Raw genomic sequence first — 21,163 nt, 5'->3', positions numbered from 1 at the left:
CAGTTAAGTTAAGTAAGTTAAGTTCACTACATGAAAACCAATTGTAATAAAACCAAACAGGTGAGATGTTAGAACAGTTTAATTTTTATTTTAGTCGACTCTCAAAACTTACAACAGAAGGCTAGGGTTTGGAAGAGAATTGAACAAATATTTAAAATATAATCTGATCATTTTTGAAGCAGCCTTCAGGATCTCCACGTATTAACATGCTTTTTATTTTAGACTTGATGGATAGCATTAACAACCTGCTAGCTGCAAATAAGCATGTGCAGTTCCTTGTGATTATTAACAGACAAGAAGAAAACACATTATTGATGCAGAAATAGTTTTCTATATGAGGTCACTAGAAAAAGTGCAGCCTTACATAATGCCCACCCTACTGTTACTCATTTTATATCAAAATGTAAAGATGTAGTTGGCATTGGTATGGGGAGTAACCTTCAGTAATAGTAAAATAGTAAATCACACAGCAATAGTACATTCGTGTAGTTGTAAAAACCATAACAATATATTAAGTAATCAAAAGTATTCAGAATATGTTACTCTCATTGAGTAACTTATCTTGGGGCATGTAATCTGTAGTGGAATACATTTTAAAAGTAATCTTCCCACTGGAAACAACCCAAGTCAGATATGGATTCGATCAACCGGTCCCTCAATGCAGTTGACACCCTTTTATCAGGAGATTGTCCCGGAGGGACGTTTCTTGGTGGATACACGCTATGACATTTATTAATCATGTAAATTTCCAGCACCTGTCATAGACATCAACATGGCGTCCAATAAATTACCCCATCCAAATGCTGAACGTCATGTGAAGTAAAAGTTGGGTCATGGTTGGACATCAATAATGTGGCCCACATAGAGTGCCCTGGGGTGAGGAGTAGATATAATAACATCCACAGGCTCACAGGCACATTCGATCTTATTCATCACGCCCAGCCTTTTAATCTGTAGATAAGCTCTCATATCCACAAACACTTTTATAATGACCACACTTCTGAAACTGTTATTTCTTAGGCTTCTTAGGGAAGCCAGATGGGCCCCACATATTGTGTTTTTTTTACTTGGGTGTTGCCCTAGCAGAAGGGGATTTTAATGGTGTTTTTTCCTGTTTCAGCCAGATGTTTCTTCCTTTTACAGAAGCTTTCTTACCGCAGCAGTGAGAGCAGGAAATTTCAATGCTGTTACATCTTTTTCAGCAGACTGTTTAGTCTCACATGCATCAGAAGTCGCAGATTGTTTCTCCTTAAATGGCCTGTATTTCTATAGCGCATTACTTAGTCCCTAAGGACCCCAAAGCACTTTACACTACATTCAGTCATCCACACATTCACACACTGGTGATGGCAAGCTACATTGTAGCGACAGCCGCCCTGGGGCGCACTGACAGAGACGAGGCTGCTGGACACTGGCGCCACCGGGCCCTCTGACCACCACCAGTAGGCAACAGGTGAAGTGTCTTGCCCAAGGACACAATGACCAAGACCGTCAGAGGCTCGTACCGGCAACCTTTCGATTACAAGATGAACTGCCAACTCTTGAGCCACAATCGCCCCGTAACAGCAGGAAGGGATTTCAGTGAAGCCTCCCTCTCTTCAGCATCGCCATAAGGACTCCCTCCAGGGTCTCTCCAATGCAACAGATCTGGCTTTTGCAGATTACATCAGCCACTTTGTCTCTCCAATAACTCCATACCTGCCCTGGATTAGGTCTCTGGAGGTGCTCATGTGTGAGAGAGTACCAGCTAATACTGTCCTCTCTCTATTCAGTCATCCTGAGCATGTTCTGTTGGAGTTTTCTTCCTGTTGAAATGGAGTTTCTCCATCCCAACTGTCTCCAAAGTCCCCACAGGGTCATAGGGAGTCATATGATTGATGAGTTTTCTTTGTTTTCTTTTTGTTATTGTAGAGTATTTACCTTACAATAAGAAAGTGCTTTGAGACAATATGTTGTTGTCATTTGGCCCAATATTAATTAAACTGAAAAGCATTTTATTTGGAGACCAATTTTATCATCGCAAGGAAACAAAGGGTCCTCCAAATGTGACCCACAAATATATCCTTCATATGAAAATGTATATGAATGCATTTTAGAAAATATATATTAATGTGAACAGTTAAAAAAAAAAACTTTTACAGCCTTTTCTTTGATTTTTGGAATCAAACTACAATATTAGTAGAAATATGTGGAAAATGGAAAATGTGGAAAATGCATGCGATGAAACATGTTTGGGTCTGATCTTTTTTTCCTAATTGAATATACCAGGCACAGGACTGGTATAGGACTGCACTCCCTTCCACTCATGACCTAAAGCAGCAAACTTAAGCTATTTTTATTTAGTCTAAAGTACAACAAGGAATATCTGTAATCGCTCATCTGCTGATTTCCCAGGAGTTTGGTTGCTTTCTTTTCTTTACATTATTATAACTTTCAGAAACTGTTCAACTGTTAGAAATCATTTCTAGAATAGTTTTGGATTTAGACTGTTAAATTAAGACACTAAGAGATATGAGGAGGAAAAAGTCTTCTCTTAAGAATTTGAGGTGGATGGTCTCAGCAGTGAGAACTGAAGACGTCAGTTATGGACAAACAACCATCATAATGCAGCTGCTCTTTCTCTTTGACTGTGAACAGAGACAAGCTAGCTGCTCACCCTGATTACAGCCATCATGCTAAGCTATGCGAAAGAAACCACAAAGAAAGAAAGAAAGAAACCACATCATGACTCTTTTCTGAGCAACCTCCTGTTCCTCCTTGTGTTCCTGCTCCCTCAATTCATTTCATTTCAATTTTGTTTACATAGCGCCAAATCACAACAAGTCGCCTCAAGGTGGTTTACATTGTACAGTATATCGTTCAGTAATAGATAGCCTACAGAGAAAAACCCAACAATCATATGACCCCCTATGAGCAAGCACTTTGGCGACAGTGGGAATGAAAAACTCCCTTTTAACAGGAAGAAACCTCCGGCAGAACCAGGCTCAGGGAGGGGCGGCCATCTGCTGCGACCGGTTGGGGTGAGAGAAGGAAGACAGGATAAAGACATGCTGTGGAAGAGAGACAGAGATTAATAACAGATATGATTCAATGCAGAGAGGTCTGTTAACACATAGTGAGTGAGAAAGGTGACTGGAAAGGAAAAACTCAATGCATCATGGGAATCCCCGGCAGCCTACGTCTATTAATAATAATAATAATAATAATAATAATAATAATAATAATAATAATAATAATAATAATAATAATAATAATGGATTGGATTTATATAGCGTTTTTCAAGGCGCCCAAAGCGCTTTACAATACCACTATTCATTCACTCTCGCATTCACACACTGGTGGAGGCAAGCTACGGTTGTCTATGTGTGCTTTTGTACCGGGATGGTCACTTTCTTTTAGAAAACCAGCATCCATCTTTTATGAACCGGGTGGATCTGCAGGACAGACAGATGAAGGATGGAGACGTGTCTTTGATTCTGAAGGATGTGACGATTAATGATGCTGGAACCTACAGGTGTGGTGTCGTCCTGATAGGAACAAAGTATTTGAAGGTCATCAACACCACCAACCTTCATGTTGATCCTCCAGGTGAGTGAGTAGAGTTGAGTGTGTGTGTGATCAGAGGTGAAGCTGCTTCCTGGTTGTTGATGTTTGTTTCTAAAGATGTTGCTGATGAGACTTTGTAGAAAGCAGCTGGTCTGAGTGATGTGATCAGAGTGCAGTAGATAATGTCTGACAGAAGTTTGAAGAGGAAATGGATTCTGTTCTGTTCTTCACTCATCACCTACCTGACAGCTGACACCTCACACCTGTTTCTCACCTGCAGGTCAGACAGGAGGTGTGGGATTATAATATTATTTTATGCCATGTTAGACCCCTAATTAAAGACTGTGAATTATTATGTAGTTTTAGTTTGCATTATTCTCCTGAATTAGAAGAAGCTGATAACTGTTGCATTTGTTAAACTGATTTGCATTACATTAGCCTGCTGATTTATTGTGAATGAATGATATTGTTTTATGATGCAATATACTGCTGAGTTATAAGAAATACTGTTTGCAGAAAGTCATTGCCTTATTTGTCTGATTAGAAGAGAACAGAACATGCTGGAGTTTTCTGCCCCATCTCAGCAGGAGCAGATAAACAGGGAGCCAAGGTCGTAGCTTAGGCGCCGTGTGAGAGAAAGAATGTGAATGTTTAGGCTTTTTATGATTAGGTGGAGGCACCAGAGGCTATAAGAGTTTGATCAATGCTCCACCATTTTGAGATCTGAGGCTGTCTGCATACGGTGTCCATCTCCCACGCGTGTGATCATTAAAATCATCGTTTGACTCAACCCGGCCGGACCAGTGTTGTTATTGTGGTTTTTCCTCTTGTATCCATCCCCAATATTTGAATCCGTAACAGAGGACACACAGAGGATGAAGACAACAAAGATGGAGGAAAGGAAGACAAAGAGGAGGAAGATGGATCTGTTGGACTGAAAGTTGGTCTGTCAGCTCCTGCTGTGCTTGTTGTTGTTGCTGTTGTTGTTTTTTTGATCTACAAATGTAGACAAAAGCAGAGTGAGGAAACAAACCAGCCTCCTATTGAACTGCAGCAGGTTTAAAATGTCTCAGAGGTTTTTCCGGCATTGAGTCTGCTGCTGCTGTTCAGAGTTCTGGGTGTTGTCAGTGTTCAAAATCCTGCAGAAACAGATGAACTGAGCACAGACAGCAGTTTCTATCTTTAATGGCTGCTTCTGTTTTTGCTGACAGCTCATCTCAGTGGACGAGCTTCATCTTTAAAACAAGTCTTTACATTTCAGCTCTGTAGTTCACTGGAACATCCAGAGGGCTGTGACTACAAATCAAGTTCAACACAGTCAGACTTTCTTTGTGTTAGTGTCATGGTCCTGAGTAGGGATGGGTACCGGTGTCCGGTGCCATGATGGCACCAGTTCTGACATAGAAGGTAGTAACCAGACCGAAAAGCAGCGCACATTTCGGTGCTTTATTTCGGTGCTGTTTTTTTCCTGAGCTGTGATACACTTCTAGCCAATCATTTTACGTTTCCGAGGATAGTAGGCGGGGTCAGGTACGTACGTTCTTTTAGAGCAGAGCTACAGATTAAAAATGCCCAAGGCGAACGCATAGTGTTTTTTTTTTAAAGCCCAGAAATGCGCCGTATGATAGCTTGCTGCGAGACCTCACACCGAGCACATCTACTGCGGGAGTGGTGCCTGTTATCGGACCCGGAGCAACATCCCCCAAAAACACGAAGAGGAGAGTCCTGGCCCCTAGCCCTGCCAGTGTAGCAGAAATGATGAGGATGATGACGGCAGCAGCAGCCGTTCTTCTCTGCGTGAGTAGCTTAATGTTGTTCATGTGTAATTTACGTTGAGTAGGCTAACCACGTTATTACATTAATGCATGTAAGGTGAACTAGCAAACATCATCATAGCTACATGCGGCTGTCTTCTTGTTTGATGGCAGATACTCCCTTCACCCTGGCCAAAAAGGCTAAAATGCCCAAAGAAAAAGTGGAAAACAGTTAAACATGAGAGGTTTTTGGACAAAGTTTGTGTTTTTTTTCCATTGTTTAAGCACTGCTTCCAGCCAAGAGTGATACCATATATGCCCCATAGCTGCAGAAAAGGCTAACATTGTTATCTTTTTACATAAAACCAGCTGAACATGAGAGGTTTTTGGACCAATTTTGTCTTCTCCATTCTTTAAGCACCGGTTCGAGCACCATTTAAACACCGGCACCGTTTCAAAAGTACCGATTTGGCACCGGTATCGGATAAAACCTAAACGATACCCATCCCTAGTCCTGAGTCTGAGGACTCAGTGTTTTGTTTCCTTATGCTTTTGTTCATTCCGAGTGTGTATTCTGTTGTGATTTTGCCATTTGTTAGGTTTCTGTTCTCTGCCTGCCTGCTCCCACTTCTCTGTGTTCCCTCTGTCTGTCCATGGTGTTATTGTGTCTGCTCATGAGTCTGCCTGTCAAGTTCAAAGTCAAAGTCAAAGTCAACTTTATTGTCGATTCTGCCACATGTACAGGACATACAGAGAATAGAAATTGCGTTACTCTCAATCCCTAGATAAATAGCAAATGAACATTTAAATATATTTAAATATAAAAGTGATTAAAAATGCAAGTAAAATAATTAAAAAGTAAAAATTTAAATAAATACAATTTTACATATAACAAGAAAACTATACAATATACAATATAATGGGTAAGTGACATTGAGTGTAAACCAGGCAGAGTAGTGCAAATAGGCAAATAGTGCAAATGGAGATTTAGTAGTGTGTCCTGTCTGGTTCTGTGTCTGTTTCCTGTTTTATTCTGAAAGTTCATGTCTCATGTCAGTGTGTTCAGTTTTACCTCTCCCCTGTCTCGTTATGCCCATTAGTTCCAGCTGTGTCCCCTCCTGTGTGCCATTTCCTGATTACCTGGTGTGTGTATTTATAGTTGGTGTCTGCCTGTGCTTTTCGTGGCGTTGTCTGTATTTCTCTGTGAACCTCCCGTGTAGTCTGCACTGTTCCATGTTTCTTCGTGTCTCTCTGCTCCTCGCTTCATGTCCTCCATTTTTGCATTAGTTTTCCCAGTTTAGGTTTATGTTCGGTTCTGCCCACACCTTGGTTTTGTGCACTGTAAATAAAACCCACTTGCACCTCCGCCATTGTCTGCTATTGGATCCTCCTTTCTCACCCTCCACACGACTGCCGCCCCAGCCGTGACAGTTAGCTGGCTCAACTAAACCTGAAACTGCAGTCAGAGACAGCTCTCTGCAACTGCAGTCAGCAAAAATAACTTTTATGTCTTTAAACAAATGAAGGCAACACTTGGACATTTTTTACTTTGATGGTTTTGTTTCCACTGACTGTAGTTACATCATTTTGAGCTCAGATTACATATTTATATTATTTTCACACCTGAATGTTTCATTTATCAAAATCTGATTTCAGTTTTCTCTTTATCTTTGTCAGCTGTATGGTTTGCTTACCCTCAGTATCCATGAACACTGTTACTGGGATCAGTGTTTTTGTTTATAAGATCAAATTTGACCTCATTATGTGAGTTTGAGCTTTGGACCAAAAAACTTCAACAACACTAATCCTCAATCAGCTGTTTCAGTAAAATTACATGCAAGTATAAACTGATCCCATCGTTCATGCATCAATTTGTAGCTGACAGATTCCTAGTTGCCTAGGTAACCATCTAATGTATTAACTACTGGTATTTTTGTCACTCAGCAGAACGATTTAATGTCATTGGTAGTTGTTTTAATAGCTCTCAAAGATAAGAAAAGTTTACCTCGGTACTCCCTGACTTCACATCAGTGATCAGTTATTTCCTCGACTGAGTTTTGTTTAAAAAGTGTAGCTGCTGGTTTTGAATGTTTGGCCTTTGAACTCTGACTGTATTTTCCTGCTACACACACAGGATTAGAAAAGCTTGAAAACTCAGTGTTCACAGAGTCTGATCAGGCTCGTCTCCACAGAGTGATGGAGCTTCCTCCGGCGCAGGATCGTTGAGTTAGACTCCATGTCAGTGTTTAAAGTGCTGTTCAGTGTATACCTCCTGGAGTTGGTGCCATGACGGCTGTGTCTGTTGTTTTTCCTCAGGAGGACAGCGGAACACAGGACTGCAGGACACACGGGGTGTGTGAAGGCACAGGAGCAGAGAAGAGGACACGTCACGGGAGTCGAGGGTGATTGTCAGTGATTCTCAGTGATTGTGTTACAGTGGATGAACAACTTGTGCCTTTCAGAAGGAAGACCCAGCTTCTGCAGTATATGCAGAGCAAGCATACAAAAAATTCATTTTTACAGCATTTTTGATCCCTCATTAGTTCATAAAGTACAGATACAAAGAATAAAACATTTTGAAACAACTACAAAATAAAAGATTATGACACATAAAATAACAAAAACAAATAATAGTAATTAAAATTATCATAAGAAAGGAAATAGACTTTAGAAACACTGAAATTTCTAAAGTCTCCACTAAATCAGGGTCAGATGTGTGTGAAGGTCCAAGACGTTTGCTGGATGCGAATTATCATGTGCAATGCTCCAGTTTGACCTCACGGGGGCAGTGTTGTTTTACACTCAGACTGCAGGACATGACAACAGTGTTGGAGTGTGAAAGTAAAGCAGCTTTTCTCTCAGTGTATGCAGAGGGATTTCTGATGACATCAAACTGTTTGTGTGTCTGTTGTCACAGCAGCAGCCATCAGTGACAGCAGCACACAAAAGCAACACAACAGCAGGTTCAGATACTCAGAGGAACAATTCATTTCAATGTCTGACCAGTTTGTAGTTTGTGTTTGAGTTCAGTTTAAAAACTTTAAAATACTGATCACAAGTTTCAAACAAACAACACATAAGAACATCTGGGCGATCGTGGCTCAAGAGTTGGGAGTTCGCCTTGTAATCAGAAGGTTGCCGGCTCAAGCAGTCTTGGTCGTTGTGTCCTTGGGCAAGACACTTCACCCGTTGCCTACTGGTGGTGGTCAGAGGGCCCGGTGGCGCCAGTGTCCGGCAGCCTCGCCTCTGTCAGTGCGCCCCAGGGTGGCTGTGGCTACGATGTAGCTGCCATCACCAGTGTGTGAATGTGTGTGTGAATGGGTGGATGACTGGATATGTAAAGCGCTTTGGGGTCCTTAGGGACTAGAAAAGCGCTATATAAATACAGGCCATTTACCATAACATACGTTGGAAACAAACACAGACAGAGTGAAACTGTGTTTGTTTCCTTCCTGGTTTCCCGGTTTTTGTATGTTTGTCACACTTAAATGTTTCAGATCAAACACATTAAAATATTAAACAAGGAAAATACAAAATAAAGATTGTAAATGGAGGCGTTTGTTATTAAGGGAACAAATCCAAAGCTACATCTTCCTGATCTGAAACATGTAAGTGTGACAAATATACAAGGAACAGGAAATCAGTTTGAACAGCAAACCATCAACCTTTTTTAATAAACAGTCTGAAAGTCCTAAAACACCAATGAGGTGAAGGAAATTTCGACAATTTTTTGAAATTTTCACACACCTTCATGCTCAAGCTTGACCTCAGTGAAAACTCCACTGAGGTCAAGGAAAGGTCACTAGGAGAACTGATAAGGAGTTAGGAAATAACAGAGCCATGTGCTGAGAATGACCTTACACACTCTTTCATTAACAACGTGATGCTGGATGTCCACAGGGTTAAAACTACAATTACCAGAAGATGGACTACAAAACGTGCATCTTACTTTTCCACAGTGTGTCTGACCCTGCTGTTTGAAAAATACGTGTTCACAACAAAGGCTGAAATTATAAAGCAGATTTAGAGACAGATTTACTAACATGTGCAGCAGCCTCGTCACATCTGTATCTGTAAGAGTTTCACTGTCAGGACAAAAAACTTAAACGAGTCACACAGATGTGAATTACAAAGACTGTTTTACTGTAACTGCAGGTGTTGTGCCCTTAAACAGGGGAAATAGTGAGGAGAGGTGAAAGAGCGGCACAGACACGCAGCTCTCACTCTCACTCGTCTGTATTGAGTTTCAGAAGCAATACAACCAAAACAATATTCTTATGGATGCACTCAGTCTCAGGACAACTGTATCCAAACTAAGTCACTATTGTTTGCTGCATTAGCTGATGAGAATACTTTAGATAACATGAACTGTAGCATTAGACAAAAACATCTTTTTAACTTGCACATGTTAGCTGACACAGTCACTAACTTTCCACAGCAATGAAATAATACTTTAAGTACTGCATGTCTTTCAGTAGTTAACTTATACAGATAGTAACAGAAAAATCTTCACACAATATGGCGGAGCAATAGCAAAAACTAGCATACGCAGCAACAGAGATTAACTGGAACTTCTCAGCAAAATAGTCCGCAATTCACATCTTCCGCTACAATGAACAATGATAACAATGTAATAATCAACAGTAACACACATTTATACAGATTTGTGCATGACAGTTACCTTAAACAGGGGAAATAGTGAGGAGAGGTGAAAGAACGGCACAGACACGCAGCTCTCACTCTCACTCGTCTGTATTGAGTGAAGGAGGAAGCGCGCGAACCCACCTACTGGAGCCCTGAGGCATTAACAATGGATCGACGCACAATCAACCCAGGCAAAACTACTTATCTCCCTCTATATTCCCACTGCATATTCTATTCGAAAACAGTCAAAGCAACCAATAAAAACATTAATAAGGGCATGACATGAAATGTAAGGAACAGAGATGTACAACTTCAAAACTAATCAAATTTATGATCCACCACACAGGAAGTGAAACTACCCTGCCTCATGCCCATTTGCCTGTGGCAGTTGCTGCTGGGAGTTTATTACTGGGAGGGAGATGTTATCAGAGTTATCAGAGCTTCATCGGCTCAGAGTCGTTATCGCAGCACCAAAACTTTGTCTCTGTCAGTGAACTGGAATGAGCTGGATCTGAAACAAAGGCAGCTGTTACTGTGTTAGATTAACGTCTGCATGTTGAAACATCTTATTAAAAGTAAAGATGTGCACATAAAGGCACGTGTCACAGTGACGCTGAGGATCCTCAGAGTAAAGAGCATTTACATGCAAATCTTTATTAAAACTTACATACTGCTCATGTTTCATTCATTCACAGAAGGAATTCACTCATTATCATTGTTTCTTTCATTTAAATAAACAACAACAACCAAAACTCTTATTTACAGACATACAAACACAGTGTTGATGAAGGCAACACATGAACCAAGCTGTTTAAAGAAGGTCACAGAGTGAAGAGTACAGAAGTCGAACAGGGTGGAGCAGTTCAGTGATGTAGGTGGAGCAGTTCCCATGAAAATAGGAACTGTTGTGGCCATTTTAGAGATAAAGTTTCTCCGTGACTGCAGCTGCTACATCTGTTAGGTCGTCCATGTTTTCTACGGTCATCGTTCAGTACTATTGTTGGCCTCTATAATATATGCAAATATATGTGGGTTTTTAACCTTTTCGATTAAATAATATACAATGCTGTGATTGAGTACAGCTCTGCTATCACGTGCTTTAGATAATAAGACTGTTTGTTGTGACTCTCTTTCCCCTCATTCAAGGCCGCGTTGATCAAAGATTGTTGACTTTTGCTTAACTGGGTGAAGGGACACTTTCTCGTGATTGTGCACAGAACACACACAACCAGTGTTTGGTAAGTTACTTTAAATTAGTAACTTAGTTACATTACTAGTTACTTCTATCAAAAGTAACTCAGTTACTTCAAGTTACTCATTACTTTCAAAGTAACTAGTTACTAGGGAATGTAACTTTGGTTTTACTCAGAATTCTCTTGTTAATGTGTTGCTTCCGTAACTGAATACCAGCCAGACTGCCAGTCTTCTAACTTGCTTACTTGCCACAAGTGCACTGTGCCACCTACCAATAGAAAGGAAAAAATAATGTGCACATTTCCACGAGAGAAATCCCACGCCTGGACCGTTGTTGACCGCCGCCATGATTCTAGCCTGCTTTTTACAACCAACACAAAAACTGCAGTCGTGGTGCTTTGATTGTACTCAGAACTCGGAAATTCTGCTTCTGAATAGGAAGATGTAGGTAACACCAGACTGCAGATCAGCTGCATACAGAGCTGGACTGGGACAAAAAAAAATCAGCCCGGGCATTTAGACTAGAGACCAAACCACCATTATAGGAAAAATCATAAAGCCTTTGAATGAAAACAAACGCTGTTGTGACAGTGATGTACACTGTTCTGATGGTATATATGTATCAATCTATCAATCGTTTGTTGTAAGATTCAGATAATTATTTTTTTTAATGCTAGATATTTTAAATGAGAATAAGAAAGAAAAGTATTTCTTTGTGCCCCCCTTTCCCTGTTAATGCCCTACCTGGCCCCCTGGCAACACTTTGCTAGACCCGCCCCTGCACAGTTACCAGCTGTCAGCTACTTAGAAAAGTACGAACGAATAACGAGCCTATCTAAATCCCAGTAATGATTAACGCGTTCCTGATTTTGGTATAATAACTAGTTACCGTGCTCGTTACCACAATAATAACGTAGTTACTGTAACGCATTAGTCCCAACACTGCACACAACACACACACACACACACACACACACACACACACACACACACACAAACATAGGCATGTACACTGACACAGACCTGCACTCACCCCCTCCAAACATCTTCCTTTGCAAGTTAACATGAGGGTTCCCGATGGTCAGGGACAAATGCAATCACACGGCAGGTGCTGTAAATGGACCAAACTTCAGTCACGAGAACAACTGAGATAATCCAGCCACAATACGACGAGTCTAGTCTTTAATTTACTGCTGTATGTGTTGGCTGTAGTTACATTACAAGGTTTTAAAAACTGAGCTTTAAAACGAACGATGGAAACAAAGACCAAGAGAGTCTGACAGTGATCACTGCCTCGTTTTAGGGGCCTGTTCAGATTAAAAAGAGCAAAGAGATACAAAGAATTTAAACATGTTAAAAACACAACAGCCTTAATAAACACGGAGTAGTTTGGACCTGGACGGAGGGTTCATGACTTAATGACTGGATTTCCAACCTGCTGTGAATGTTTTAATGCAGTACAGTTGTTATTATTATCACTTGTCACATCCTGTTTATGACAGTTAAATAAAATATAATTAGTATAAGAAATAAAATTTCTCATGTAAACTGTATATGGTGTTAAATACTACTATAATGTCGGTCATAAGGTGGTACTTTAAGAGCCATATATTTTATAAGGTGGTACTTATTGTGAAAAGTTTGAAGACCACCGCTGTAAACAAAGCAGCACGTCTGAGGTGCAGGCCACACCTTTTCTTATTCTATAACACGTGTTTTTTGCAATAATAATAAGTATAACATAATAATAATAACATGCAATTATTTTTGCATGTTGGGTCAGGAGCATACCCACTGTTCTCTCTGCTCCCCGGCTATAGAGGAAACCCTGCATCCTCCACCATGGTTTCAAAGCTCCAGCCGAATACTGACCATGCCGCTGTCAGCTGTCACACACTATTCTCACTGAGAAAAACTGGTAAACATTATAAACTTCTATTCACATTTAGAATAACTGATTAGGCCATTTTATTCATTTGCTACCATTAAAAATCCATGAATTAAAAAAAACAGGACCACCAACATGAATGTAGAAAGACGTTCTTTCAGCGTCTCATGTTTACCTTTTAAATAGGTTTGCTTACAAAGACATCATGAACGTCTTTAAACACTGACTTCCCACATAAACCATTGCTAATCCCCGTGTGTTGCACCCTCTTCCCTGTCAAATTCCAGTGTTAGTTTCCATGTTTATTTTGTGGCTTTTGAGCCCGGTCGTAACGCTGTGGAACAAGTGCAGATTTTTCAGTGTAGAGGAAGGGGTCTCTCTCCTCCCATTTACTTTTATACATGTAAGAGGATTTTTATGAAATACAATATAATCAAGTGTGCCTTATATTCAAGTGTTCATATATTTTCACATAACCGAGCCTATTGTTAAAGAGAACATGATGCATTCTTTACTTCAGTGTCTGTGATGTCAGATAAAGCATGATATACTTCTGTATTCTTTACTCCAGTGTGTGTAAGGTCAGATAAGCTGAGCTAATGCCTAAACTCTCCCCGACTTCTCGCAGAAGAGGAAGTACTATGTAACCTGCTTTGCCCTATAAATAAAGCAAGCAAGCCTGCAATCGGTGTGTGTGTCTTCTCAGAGGCACCCACCCGTGCGCACGTTTAAAAACTCTCTGAGTTGGTCTGCAGTGTCTTATTTCTCTTATTTGTGATAGAACAAATGTCAACCCCTGACAATACAGCAGCGACAGCAGGAAGTGCGACCTTTGATGCAACTAGTCCACTAGTAAACTAGTAATATTTGTACAGTATTTTTCCACAAGAGTTTTGTATTTGTCTGGATTTTAACTGATTACATTTCATTAGTGGCTTTTCCCAAAGCTAGTCACCGATTGAACCAAATCATTTTCAAATTATTCAAGGTGTTAATGTTGGACTAGCCTTTTCTTTGAACTGATTATTTACGAGCTTTCATAGGATCTCAGAAGCATCTAAAAGTTCAAAGATCTTTTCAAATAACGTGTTTGCCAGTATGATTGTTAATTTACAAATTGAAGAAAGGCTAATATTTGCTGTGCAAATAAACATTTGTGATAGTCAGGCTCCTTCACTGTCAAAGGAAGAGTTAAGGAGTGGTCAGAGTGAGGAGACCACTCCCTCCAATAAGAATTACTTATAACCTGAACAGAAACTAAACTAAAATTCACTTCTGTCTGATCATCTCACGATGCAGATCCTTGTGCTGGTCCTTGGGATCGTGCTGCTCCCCAAAGGCAAGTTTTTGTTCAGTTATCTGTTCTTTTAAAGGAAGTGTGTACTCTAATATTCAATGAAACTTTTTTAAATTGCTTTTACAACATGTACAACCCAGCAATGTGTCTACTTCCTGTAAAGGATTTTTTTTGTTCTTTGTTTGAATCTATTTTAGTCAGTGTTTCATAATTTATCCACACAGTTAATGCAAGAAAACATGATTTAACTCTCTTTTTAAAAATATTTTGTGGTTTATCAGCCTGCACATTGAAATGCTATGATTGCATACCTGGAACATCTGGAGTCTGCATTGGGACAAGAGATTGTCCTTCGTCCCATACTCGCTGTGGTTCAGCCAGAATGAATTCAAAAATCCATCCATCCATCCATCTTCATCCGCTTATCCGAGGTCGGGTCGCGGGGGTAGCAGCCTAAGCAAAGAGGTCCAGACCTCCCTCTCCCCAGCCACCTCCTCCAGCTTGTCCGGGGGAATACCAAGGCGTTCCCAGGCCAGCCGAGAGATATAATCTCTCCAGCATGTCCTGGGTCTGCCCCGGGGCCTCCTCCCGGTGGGACATGCCTGGAACACCTCGCCCAGGAGGCGCCCAGGGGGCATCCTTGCCAGATGCCCGAACCACCTCAGCTGGCTCCTTTCGATGTGGAGCAGCAGCTGCTCTACTCTAAGCCCCTCCCGGATGGCCGAACTTCTCACCCTATCTCTAAGGGAGAGGCCAGCCACCCTTCGGAGGAAGCTCATTTCCGCCGCTTGTATCCGCGATCTCGTTCTTTCGGTCACTACCCACAGCTCGTGGCCATAGGTGAGGGTAGGGACGTAGATCGACCGGTAAATTGAGAGCTTCGCTTTTACACTCAGCTCCCTCTTCACCACGACTGACCGGTGCAGCGTCCGCATTACTGCAGCCGCAGCCCCAATCCGTCTGTCGATCTCCAGCTCCCTTCTCCCATCACTCGCGAACAAGACCCCGAGATACTTGAACTCCTCCACTTGGGGCAGGAACTCATCCCCGACCCGGAGTGGGCACTCCACCCTTTTCCGGCTGAGAACCATGGCCTCAGATTTGGAGGTGCTGATCCTCATTCCCGCTGCGTTACACTCGGCTGCGAACCGCTCCAGTGCGAGCTGGAGGCCCTCACCCGATGAAGCCAACAGAACCACATCATCCGCAAAAATCAGAGATGAGATTCTGAGGCCACCAAAGCGAAAGCCCTCCGCCACTTGGCTGCGCCTAGAAATCCTGTCCATAAAAATTATGAACAGAACCGGAGACAAAGGGCAGCCCTGGCGGAGCCCATCACCCACCGGGAACGAGTCCGACTTATTGCCGGCAATGCGAACCAAGCTCTTGCAACGGTTGTATAGGGATTGAATGGCCCGTAGCAATGGGCCAGACACCCCATACTCGCGCAACACCTCCCACAGGACGCCCCGAGGGACACGGTCGAATGCCTTCTCCAGGTCCACAAAACACATGTAGACTGGTTGGGCAAACTCCCATGCACCCTCAAGTATCCTCGAGAGGACAAAGAGCTGGTCCAGTGTTCCGCGACCAGGACGAAAACCGCATTGTTCCTCCTGTATCCGAGGTTCGACTAGCGGACGAACCCTCCTCTCCAGCACCCTGGCATAGACTTTCCCGGGGAGGCTGAGGAGTGTGATCCCCCTGTAGTTGGAACACACCCTCCGGTCCCCCTTCTTGAAGATGGGGACCACCACCCCGGTCTGCCAGTCCACAGGTACTGCCCCTGATCTCCACGCAACATTGCAGAGACGTGTCAACCAAGACAGCCCTACAACGTCCAGAGCCTTCAGGAACTCGGGGCGGACCTCATCGACACCAGGGGCTCTGCCACCAAGGCAGAAATGGGTAAGATTTTATTTGATAGTTCTTCTTCTATTCTTTTTTGACCTTACTGAGCTGACAGTGTTTCCTCTTTGGTTTCAGGTGGTTTGGAAACTAAACGTGTGTTGAGAACCTGTTTTACACCTGATCAGTGCTTCAATGGCTCACTCAATCTCGGATTTTCCCAAGCTGTAATTAACACCATGTGTTGCACCTCTGATCTTTGCAACTCTCAAGATGTCCCTGGTAATTCATACCATGTTTCTTGGTATTGTGGAATAGTATTCCCTGTTGTGATAAATAACTAGATTTTATTAATTATGTGAAAAAAGTTACAAAATGAGGTTTAAGACAATTTATTTTTTCACTCACCAAGTTCACTTGATGAGAAAGAATCCAGTATTTGCGTATCTGAAGTTTTTTGGCACTTGATGGAATAATCAATGAAAGAAATATGACATATATTTTTGTGCTTCATAGATTGGAGCATCTCCTCTCCAAATGGGAAAAAGTGCTTCCAGTGTGATGAAAAGGACTGCACCAAAACTCTCAGCTGCAATGGAAATGAGGACTACTGCATCTCAGCAGCAGGTAATGGGCCTACAGCATTACGTTTATGCATGTTTCTTCTTTTCTGCTTAGAGGAACATTCAGTGATTCTTTTTTCAAACTTGTAGTTGAATAATTTTTGTTTTCTCAGTGAAAGCAGGAGTGACAACTACTAAAGTAAAGGGCTGTGCCTCCAAGACGATTTGTTCACATTCACAAACTGAACAGCTCTCAGCAGACATTGGAGGAGAAATCAGCTGCTGCCAGGGTGACCTCTGCAACAGAGCCAGCAGTACAACAGCCCACCTCCTGCTTTTTGTGGCCCCGCTGATCTCTTTGGTCTTTTTCTCTTAGCTGACGGGAAAACGATCACAGTCCACTTTTCTTTAAACCACTTATTTACCAAGAGTTGGATGAAAATAGAGTTTCATGAATAACAGTCTTTACTTTTTATCCTTCCTCAAATATTTTAAAATTTGCTCCTTTAATTTCTTTAAGTCCTTTATACATTTATACTGTTTTCTTTAACATTTCTAAAACATTTTGACGTACAAAGTGTGTATACTCATTATTATGTTACTTGAACTCTCCCAGCAGCTTCTATGAATGACACGCACACTGATGATGTAGATGTAGAGTCAATGTTCATTTGAATGTGGCAGCTTCAGTCTTGGTGACACATCAGATTAACCTGTACTGACACACAACTGTTTTAGCTGATCTTGGCTCTGTAGAAGCTTTAGCACCACTTCTTAAAAGATTTAAGTGAGTCTATGTAGATATTTAAGCCTGAAGAATTTTTGTGCCTTGTGGATTAGAGAAAATCTCAAATAAATGTATACCTGTGCACCCAAGTCTTGTTCTTTTAAGAATCTAAAGATATATGTTGTACAATCATTCAATTCTGCAAAATATCAGCGAGATAATTACAAATCTTCAAACATCATCTGGTTCCAGTTGCACAACATGTGTACATAATTATACGTACAGTACAAGCCAAGCAGGGAAACATAGAGAGAGAGGGAAAAAAGACGTTTCCACCTCTGCCAAGAGAGAAATTTTAATGAAGCAGAAATATCAAATGAACGCAATTAATAAGACAACAATTCAGTTCTTTAAAGAAGTTTTAACACAGTCGCTCAGCAAGATCAGGATTAAAAGAATAATGCAACACGGCTGTTATTCTTCTTTAATTGTGGAGATTTCTGAGATGAAAACTACACTGCTACATTTAACACAGAGGTCACATTATGAGTGACTTTGTGTTACACAAATAAAACATGGATAATGTCCACATGAAGAATTCTTTAAAATGTCATATGTTACACACTTTGATTAAAAAGAATTAGGCAGCTTTGTGAGTCTGCCTTTACTGTATCTTCTGCAATATATAAAAACATTTTTATACACTTGTACACAGTTTCTTAGGCACACTGCATTATGGTGAGTGGCCTGGCTTGTTTCAAACTCGAAACACCGATACTTCTTACAGTAGCATAGATGAAATAAACATAAACAGAAGATGTGATTCCCAGGTCTGAATCCACTGTGATTACAGCCCAGTACAGGTGGAGATCCACCACAGCGCCACGAGGTTTCCACACGAACGGGCAAATTAGCTCCAGCTGCTAATCTGTAGCATCATGGCTAATCTACATCACTACCAGTAATATACAGTAACCACACATAATGGGAATTAACAGCCAACTTTCACACATTCCCTGCAACCGTGTGGACTTATCTTTAGACCAAGGTCAAACTATTTACTGTTTTTATCTCTTTACCTGCAAATATATGGACACAGTATATTGTTACACACTTGTAAATGTCTCATTGGAGACTGGCACACACATTATTTTGCAACAACTAAAGAAAAGAAAATATTTGAACCATCAGAACATTTTAACCAAATACAATATTGTAAATAAAAGATTACAGGGGCAGCGTTTCTTGTTTTTGTCAATAAAGCTTTTCATGTCCTTACAAGTATTTTTTCTCCTGCTTAAAAATTTGGTTAGTGACAGTCCCTGGATAAGCAGAGGAAGATGGATGGACTAAATTTGCTTAGTCCATCCATCTTCTATAGAGCTGAGGTGTCAGATTCTGTGTAATATTATGCCACAATCCTGTGAGGAATCAGGATGATTTTGTTGTGTTTTACGCTTTGGAGGGACAAAATAACGTCAGGTCTGCTGGATTAAAAATTATTTTGTGAGATCATGCTTATGTGAAACTAGTGGAGACGTTTCTACATAATACACACAGTTTGGACACAGCTTTTCATTTTATGGTTCTTCTTTATTTTGTAGATTGTCACTGAAGGCACCAAAACTCTAAATGAACACATGTGTAATTTTGTAGTAAAGAAAAAAGAATGAAATAACTATAAATAAATATGTTTGGTTATGTTTATGTTATATTTTTTAAAATAGTCAACCTTTGCTTTGATTACTGCTTTGCACACTCTTGGCACTCTGTTGAGGAACTTCATGAGGTATTCACCTGAAATATTATTGTTATTATTATCTTAAAGTAATATTATTATTGCTTCTAGGCTGGACTAACGTAGTTCATTATTATCAGGATGTCCTAAAAACTAACTCCAAAGGCTGAGTGAGTTCTGAACAACCAAAAAGCTCAATCAGACCAATGTTTTGCCACTAAGCAACATCCTCCAGCAGAACTCTATGTATCAGGTTGGTCCTGATGCACAAACATGTTTTAGATGGACTCAGCGGTTTAACATTAAGCTGTTATTATGAAAGAAAAAAAGTTTTGCTCTGACAGCTTTTCTGAGAGATCTAATAAGATCCCAAACACATTGACCTCTTTGTAGAACATTATTAAATAAGCATATTATTTAACCTTTTAAACATTTTAAACACTGGGTTGTGAATAGAAGATGGAAAAACAAAACAACTAAAACAAAGAAAAAAAACTACGCAGCACACAAACTCTGGAAAGGGGACCTTTATGTCACTGAGCACATTATTATGTATGCATTAACAAATAACAACTTAATAAAGACATTACACTCTTAATTTGTTAAGAAGCATGAAGATCGAGTGATCTTTATCCAGAAGTGGAAATTATGCTTGTGGCTAAACCATTGTACAAAAACTTCAACCATCCAGCATTAAACGTATTTACAATGTGTCAGTAAAGAGTGACTTGCACTTCTAGCCTGTGTGTAATGACCCCACAACACTGGACATTATATTTCTTCATTTCCACTTAATACTGTACAGCTGCTGTTATTGTACATATATATTTATATTTCTTCATACATTCTTATATATTTCTATATTGTGTATTTTGTTGTACAGTTATTTTATTTTCAACTTTAATTCATATTTTTTATCTTGACCCTTTTAAATTTTCATATTTATTTCCTATCTTATTCATAGCCTTTTTTTTCTTTAGGTCACGAGCAGTCGTGTAAGCATTTCACTGCATATCGTACTGTGTATGACTGTGTATGTGACAAATAAAATCTGAATTTCAATTTGAATTTGTTTTACATATTCCTCATGTTCTTTAGTTTAGCTTTCCCAGTCTATGTTTTGTTAGTTCCTTCCTGTTCCTTGCCTTCTATTTATGTTTTGTTAAGCCTTCAAAATAAAGGCTTCCCATTTGTTATTCATCTGCCCTTGCTGCTGTGCCTGCATTTGGGTCCAGAATCTCCTCACGCCATGCCGTCTGCCTCATCAGACGTGACTATATGTTTTGGCTGTATCAGTAGATCTAATAAATAAACACATTTATTAGGAGCACGAGCCAAAGAATTTCATAATGGGTAAATGTGACTACGCTTTTTATCTGTACATGACAATAAAACTTGAAACTTAATCCTGATTGAAATTTTAAATTAGAAAAAAAACTGAAGTTAACTGAAGTGCAGCCAGCCTGACCAGGAACTACAGTCAGCTTTATACTGACATGCTGATATTCTCTGAGTGTATTTGCTGTCTCTAACAACCAGTTAGCAGTTTGCAGATCAGTAGTAATTACTCTTGCGTAGGTTTTTCCTTGTTTTAAATTTTTCCACTACTTAGTTATTTGTGTATTTTTCTAATATATCTCTGTTTCACTTTTTCTTGCTGACCCTTGTGCTGCTGTAACATGTGAATTTCCCCAGTGTGGGATTACTAAAGTCTGTGGCTATGCCAAACCAGAATTTAAAACTGCTTTTCCAATTCGCCTCTCAAAATTTCTGATTTACAGTTAAGAGTGTGGCATGTGCACATGACATGTTTTCACCATTTGTAAGCCAGAAGAGTGACTGCTCTTGAAGCCTGGTTGTTGCACAATACTAATACTCTTACTGCTACTACTTCTTGTTCTACTAGTACAGCTACTGCTACTGCACAAGGACCTCAGAGGGACATATGCAACAAGGCTTGGAGG

At 40.5% G+C, this 21,163-nt stretch overlaps 1 protein-coding gene across 1 annotated transcript; it reads left to right on the top strand.

The window, feature by feature from the left end:
* The first annotated feature begins 16,227 nt into the window (after positions 1 to 16,227).
* On the top strand, positions 16,228 to 17,605 carry LOC146712930 (urokinase plasminogen activator surface receptor-like). Its single transcript, XM_085437150.1, has 4 exons — positions 16,228 to 16,231; positions 16,310 to 16,453; positions 16,688 to 16,798; positions 16,908 to 17,605. Exons 1-4 carry the CDS (start codon positions 16,228 to 16,230, stop codon positions 17,108 to 17,110), a joined length of 462 nt encoding a protein of 153 aa, XP_085293276.1. The 3' UTR covers positions 17,111 to 17,605.
* The last annotated feature ends 3,558 nt before the right edge of the window (positions 17,606 to 21,163 follow it).

This window comes from Copadichromis virginalis, linkage group LG3, assembly GCF_057382275.1.
Source record: "Copadichromis virginalis isolate Kocher_CV1m ecotype Utaka linkage group LG3, C_Virginalis_male_GT1.1, whole genome shotgun sequence".
NCBI lineage: Eukaryota > Metazoa > Chordata > Actinopteri > Cichliformes > Cichlidae > Copadichromis > Copadichromis virginalis.
This window is presented reverse-complemented; position numbering and strand designations above follow the sequence as displayed.

Bases quoted from the DNA above. Each gene is read 5' to 3' on its own strand.
- LOC146712930 (XM_085437150.1), top strand. The intron at 16,454-16,687 runs GTAATTCATACC...TGTGCTTCATAG, and splicing joins CAACTCTCAAGATGTCCCTG to ATTGGAGCATCTCCTCTCCA. The intron at 16,799-16,907 runs GTAATGGGCCTA...TTGTTTTCTCAG, and splicing joins CTACTGCATCTCAGCAGCAG to TGAAAGCAGGAGTGACAACT.